At 38.8% G+C, this 6,595-nt stretch overlaps 1 protein-coding gene across 1 annotated transcript; it reads right to left on the bottom strand.

The window, feature by feature from the left end:
* Nucleotides 1-556: 556 nt before the first annotated feature.
* Nucleotides 557-6,595, bottom strand: LOC140889891 (pentatricopeptide repeat-containing protein At3g18110, chloroplastic). The gene is made up of 4 exons (XM_073297631.1): nucleotides 2,999-6,595; nucleotides 2,716-2,916; nucleotides 2,269-2,359; nucleotides 557-1,793 (listed from the first exon to the last, which is right to left on the bottom strand). The coding sequence occupies exons 1-4, from the start codon at nucleotides 6,541-6,543 to the stop codon at nucleotides 1,278-1,280; spliced, it is 4,353 nt and encodes a 1,450-aa protein (XP_073153732.1). The 5' UTR covers nucleotides 6,544-6,595; the 3' UTR covers nucleotides 557-1,277.

The following is a 6,595-nucleotide window of genomic DNA, read 5'->3' on the forward strand; positions in this document are numbered from 1 at the left end:
TTTTGAAAGTACCAATTCAAGAATAATATATATATATATATATATAGAAATTTTCAGCTGTCCAATCAATGATGTTCAACTCGTCCACGACAACTAAAACCCGGTAGTAGGTTTTAGTGATACGAAATATTTTTTAAAAAAAACAACTAAAACCCGGTAATGGGTTTTAGTGATCGAGGACGAGTTGGGCAGAAATGGTTGGGCAGCTGAAAATTACTCTATATATATATATATATATATTCATGATCATTCTGGACACAACAGAAAAAAAAAATCACCCAAAAGTTGATCTTATAAAAAATAATAAATGGCTTCGAATGTCATGTTAAAATCAATTAATTGAGCATAAAATTCAGATTTTATTGAAATGTCCTGAATGAAATAATTGATACTAGTTCAATAACACCATTTATAAATAAATTATAGTTTCATGGTTCTCACATTTTAATAACCTTCCCACGATCACAAAATATTTCTCGTTCTACAGAGAATTATGTTTTGAAGAAATTGAATACGTGAAGATTATAATGAAGTGATTAATTGCAACAAATAAATTAAAGAGATCCAATATATATTCAGTGTAGAATAAACTGTACAGGTAAAATAGAAAAGACTCTCAGTATTTTCCCACCCCCAAATGTTCAAAGGAACAAGAATAATGTACAGTTTTAAACCATGTATGTAAATAGCAATTTACCACTGTTTTATCTCATTACTCAGAAGTAAATCATCAAACTGGAACGGTTCAAGACGATGGAATAGATTGCTAACCCATAATCCATTTTCATACATTCCGCCTTTATAAGCCAGCAGTGACTGAGCTCTTGCAAATTTTGGACAAGGCAAGTTAGTTTTTCCCTCATTCCTTGAGAAAACCAAGCCAATTTGAAAAGAAGACAAAGAATCATGACCATGCAACAAATTTAAGGGACCGTGAAAACCAAACAAATGACCATAAAATCTTTTGCTATGAGATGCTAGTTCGAAACTCCACTTTCTGCTTTAACTCGAGGGATCTTTGCTTGCGGTACTTGCCACTTTTTTTTTTCCTCATAACCCCAACTTTCTCCAATCTGGCTAACTTTTCTTCCCTACCTTCTATGTCTGCCCGAATAACTTTCTCTCTTTTATCATCTGACAGCAAAGCAAGCCTTGCAAACTTCCTCGGTGGCACCTCCCCAAGTCTATCTGTTATGTCTTTACGAGCAGGAACTAGGCCCCGTCTCATATAGCATCCCTCAAAGAGCTGCATTGAATTAGTCTCTGGGATAATAGGGCTATCTTTCAACTCGAGGGATCTTTGCTTGCGGGACTTGCCACTTTTTTTTTTCCCTCATAACCCCAACTTTCTCCAATCTGGCTAACTTTTCTTCCCTACCTTCTATGTCTGCCCGAATAACTTTATCTCTTTTATCATCTGACAGCAAAGCAAGCCTTGCAAACTTCCTCGGTGGCACCTCCCCAAGTCTATCTGTTATGTCTTTAAGAGCAGGAACTAGGCCCCGTCTCATATAGCATCCCTCAAAGAGCTGCATTGAATTAGTCTCTGGGATAATAGGGCTATCTTTCAACTCGAGGTCTAAACAAAATGGGGAGTCCTTTAACCACATTCTCAAGGAGTTGGCCTTTGCGACAAGGACGCCACTACGTGTTTTACAAGGTAGAAAAGGAGACCCCATCTCCCAGAGGTATGCCTTCAGTGTCCTGTTCAAAGAAATTTTGTCGTATTCTGCTGTACCAGTAATAATCACTACGGACTTTGGAGATTCAGGAAAACCTTCAAGTGATGCATCCTGCAAGAACCAACATAGAACACTTGGCCCCAAGACAATGAAGGATTTAAATTAACTGAAAGAATTACACATGCAAAGGAACTGGATAACGAACTACTAAATATAGATAATCAAGAAAAGATAAATGACTAAAAATTAAGGTTTTCGGCCACGGCCAGAACAGGGTGGTTCCAAGATGCTAAAATGACATATTTATGATCTGAATCTAAGAAATATTAAAATATAATTTGTCATTCATGAAACTAAAATTCAAAATATACAATGGCTTTTCATGCAAGTTTTGCATATTTTGGAGAGTAAACATTTTGTTCCCTTTTTTCAGAGTTTTCTGCAGAAGTTGAGTGGTTATCTTAATAAGATTCCTAAATGAGGAATGTTTGTTTAAAATCAAGTCTTGAGAGCGGAAAATACGTTTCTGTAAGTTTAGCACATGTTAAATATTAAAACAGAAAATAACACAGTGAAAGATCCTTGCCTGCATGAGGTCAAGCCATAATGTTAGTCCAACGAGAGCAGCACCAGCAGATAACTTTCTAAAGTCAGCACCCCAATTCTTGTCTGCCACCCTGCAAAACAAAGTAAATTGGCGTATGAGTATTTCAAAGAATCAAAAGAAATTGAACCATTGCAAACCTTTTGATGCATCAAGTAATTTTGCTTCACCACAATATCTAAAGATGAACTTGAAGTGGCTAATATCTAGTAATTTCGCTAATTTCATGGTTATGAGGTTCAATTTTGTAATGCTGAGAGGTCTTTGTAACATAACAATCTTAAACTGAAAAATAACAATTCAAGCTTTTTGAGAAAGAAATAATCTAGTCCAACAAAGGCACAAATAATAGAATTTTGAGACAAAAATAAGTGGAACAAAAGTGGTATTAAAAGCCAATATGTATGAAGAGACAACATTAGAAGTTACCTAAAAATGTTATTAGGATAAATGTTTCTCTTAATTGCTAGCTGGAAAATGCAAGTTGCAGTTGCCCGGCACTCAAAAGCCCAGAGCATATTTTCCAAAGCATTAACAAAGTTAAAGGCTGCATGATCTTCTACGGGCTGTAGTTTCTTAAGATAGTCGTCTGTCTCTGACAGCAGCAGCATAGGGTTCTCTGTCAATAGCCTGTGTGGAAGAGATTGTTTTATGTCAAGAAAAGTTCCTCCCCCGACCCAGAAATAAAAGATAGATTGAAAAGAAATAGTACCTTAGTGGAAGTTGGAAACCAGCATCTCCAATTGCGTTTAAGAGTAGGGTGGTTTCGCTAGTACTGCGGCATAGACTCGCGGCTTTGATAAAACAAGTCCATATTCTGTGGTCTGGATCCAATCCTTCTTTTTTCATCTCCTTGAGCTTCTGAATGGCAACCTCATAATCTCCATTCTTGAGATAAGCATCAATGACCGAACTGTATGGTAAAGTACTAAGATTTGGACATGTTGATTTTAAACTGTTGAGAACTTCTTCAGCTTCTGCAGGATGGCCTGAGCTGCCATAAGAAGTCATAAGCAGATGCATTGTGGCGATGGTGGGCTCAATTCCCGAATCTTTCATGGTCACAAGCAACTTTTCTGCCTTAGAATGGTTTTCACAGCTTCTGTATAGTTTCATCATCAAATGATAAAAAGAGCGATCCAGTGTGTGGCCTTCAGACTTGAGGGTATCAAAAAGTTCTTCAGCCTGTTCCAGCATCAGCTGCTTACAAAAAGATGCTATAAGGCTTTTGTACGTGTCCATGTGAGGGCTTAGACCGAGCCGCCTCATTTCATGCATTAACAAGACGGCTTCTCCAGGCCTGCAATCTTTACAATACATTAGGATTAAAATATTATAAGTTTCCCCATCTGGTTTAAGTCCAGAAGCTTGAACCTTCTGGTACACTTGAGTTGCCTTCTTATAATCCTCTATTTTTGTATACAATTTCAGCAATGCATTGTATATTATGAGATCAGGAGTGAATCCTGCTTCCTGCATCTCAGAGACCATGGCTTCGACGTCCCTTACCTTTTTTCCCCTGGAAAGTAACCCTATCATTACCCTGTAAAGATGCATTGTAGGAAGATACCCTGCAGCTTTCATCCCATGGTATATCTTCTTTACTTCAAATATGTTTCCAGACCGGGCAAATGCTTCTAGCATCAAAATAATCGAGCTTTTACTAATTTTGAAACCCATATCTTGAAGATCCTGAATCACAACATAGAGCTCATTTAGTCTTTCATCGACAATCAATGCTTGCAATAGACCATTCACTGTATCAATAGTTGGCGAAGGACCATCTCTCATCATCGTGTCAAAAGCAGCCTTTGCTTTCTCATAATATCCATTTGAAGCATAAGCTTGAATCAACGTATTCCAAACTTTTCGGTCCACTATTTTGCATCTTTGCCTCAGGGTTCCAACAACATACTCTGCTTTTTCCAGAAGCTTTAATTTTCCATAAGCTTCAACAAGGCATGCACAAATTGATATATCATTAAGATTAAGGCCCTTCGCTTCTGCCTGATCAACCAACTGATGAGCTGTCTCAGGAAAATCCATTTGACAATATGTATAAGACATTAGTTGGTATATAACTAGTGAAGGTTCAACTCCATGGAACTTCAAATCAGAATACAGCATAGAAGCTTCAGCAAAGCTCTCATTCTCAGTGCAGGACTTGATCAGAGACTCATACATGGCACAACTCTCATTTGATATATGAATATGTTTAATTTTGTCGTATTCATCTAATGCAGCATCTAGTTTGCCAGCTTTGCAATGAACAACAATTAAGGCTTCAGCTATAAACTGCTGGAGTCCAGATGCATGCTCTTGTATAAACTTTAGCAGCTCTATTGCTTCACAATGTCGTCCAGATAAGCTATATGAAGCCAAGATCGAGATTAAGTTTTCCTTTTCCAAGCTAGAACCCTGCAAAACTGCAAGTTTCAACATCTTAGCAGCAAAATGATAGCATTCACCTTTTGTGAGTACAGAAGAAATCGTCTCCGGACCCAAGTTATGCAGTTGTTCCAGGTCCTTCACCATTTTCTCGATACATTTTTCATCGCTATCTCCGCCAAGAACCCTGAAAAGTGCTTCATAGAGAGCAATATCCGGAACAAAACCACAAGAAATCATTTTATCATACAACAGCATTGCCTTCTTTAAGCTGTTTGACCTTAAATGCACATCCAACATGATTGAATATGCCAGATTATCTGGTTTGATTCCAGAACGGAGCATGCAATCAAACATCTCCTCAGCTTCTTCCCGTTGTCCAGCCTTTGCATAGCCACATATCAAAGCACTGTATGTGCGCAAAGTGGGTTTAGTATTAGTATTTAGCATCTCTGACATCACTTTTGCAGCTTCTGTCATCCTGTTTGCTTTCCCAAGTGAGTCAATGAGAACAGTATAAGTAACTGCATCAGGGTTTCGACCAGAGGACTTCATGTCTCTATATATATTAAAAGCAAGTTCATGCTGACCTAGTTTGCCATACATGTAGATAATGGTATTATAAGTCATCTCATCCCTCATAAATCCCATCTTCGCCATTTCATGACAAATATCTTTCACCTTCTCCACGTTCCCTTCTCTTGCAAAGGCATAAAGTAGAGAATTGTATGTGACTGAGTCTGGTAAGAATCCCATCGATGCCAACTCCTTAAAGAGCCGTTCTGCCTCACCAGACAGACCACATCTTCCATAGACGGAAATCATGGCATTGTAAGTCCACAAATCTGGCTGACATTTGTGTGCCTGCATGTCACTGAAAACCTTCATGGCCTCTTCTATATTGGATTCACGCGAACAACCACTAATAAGAGTGTTGTAAGAAATTATGTCAGGTCGGATCCCCGATCTCCTAACTTCCCTCAGAAGTTCAATTGCCAGATTAGGGGACATCCGTCCCGATCTCAGACGTGCATTTATCAAGGTATTAAAACTAACAAGGTCCGGCTCGCACCCACGTTCACGCATCAAATCAAGCAACTCCTGAACCTTGGCAAACTGACCATTTCTAGCGTAAACACCCATGATTGCATTATACACTTGGACAGTGTCACCAACAGCCGGCTGAGACCGTGAAAAAATCTCAATGGCCAATCCTTCTTGATTGGCCCTACCAAGCACTGCCAGGATAGTAGCTAACATTCGAGGATTGGGAGCATAGAAATGCTTAAGATTTAACCACTCGTAAACCTCTAAAGCCCTTTGCCAACTAGACTGGCCAACCCACTTCACAAGAAAACAAAAATCAGTGGGGGTCATTTGCACCATCTTCTCATCCAAAACATCAGCGACGAACTCCCCAGATTTCAAGTCCAAAATACTGTCAGTCAAAAAAAGCACCCTTTTTCGCCAATCCTTGGCCCTCTTCAGTGCCAACTTATTCATCTTCTTCACCCTATTTCTGGCAATCCTTTTATCAAACACCTCGATACCTTTATCATCCATATCCACATTCCCCAACATTTCTTCTTTTTCCACTTCAAGTCCATCTTTAACATCGGTATATAGCAGGTCCTGTGGCGAATCATAACGTGTTTCTTTGAATTTTAAGTGAGGCCACCTAACAGAGGGCATGGCTCTACTGTAGCTAAACTTCCTAATGGTTTCTTGTTCGTTTGAAATTGAAGTAGAAGCGGTAGTGGAGCAACATGAAATGGGTATGTTCTTCACGCGTACCTTGGATTGTCTATTGTACAACGGTGGAGTGGTAAATCCAAGCACTCCAGTACTGCCTGCGCCTATCTCCAACATGGAATGGATTGGATGGAACCCAATTCTAACTCTATTTTGTTTTTAATTTATT

Source organism: Henckelia pumila, chromosome 3 (assembly GCF_033568475.1).
Source record: "Henckelia pumila isolate YLH828 chromosome 3, ASM3356847v2, whole genome shotgun sequence".
Taxonomy (NCBI): domain Eukaryota; kingdom Viridiplantae; phylum Streptophyta; class Magnoliopsida; order Lamiales; family Gesneriaceae; genus Henckelia; species Henckelia pumila.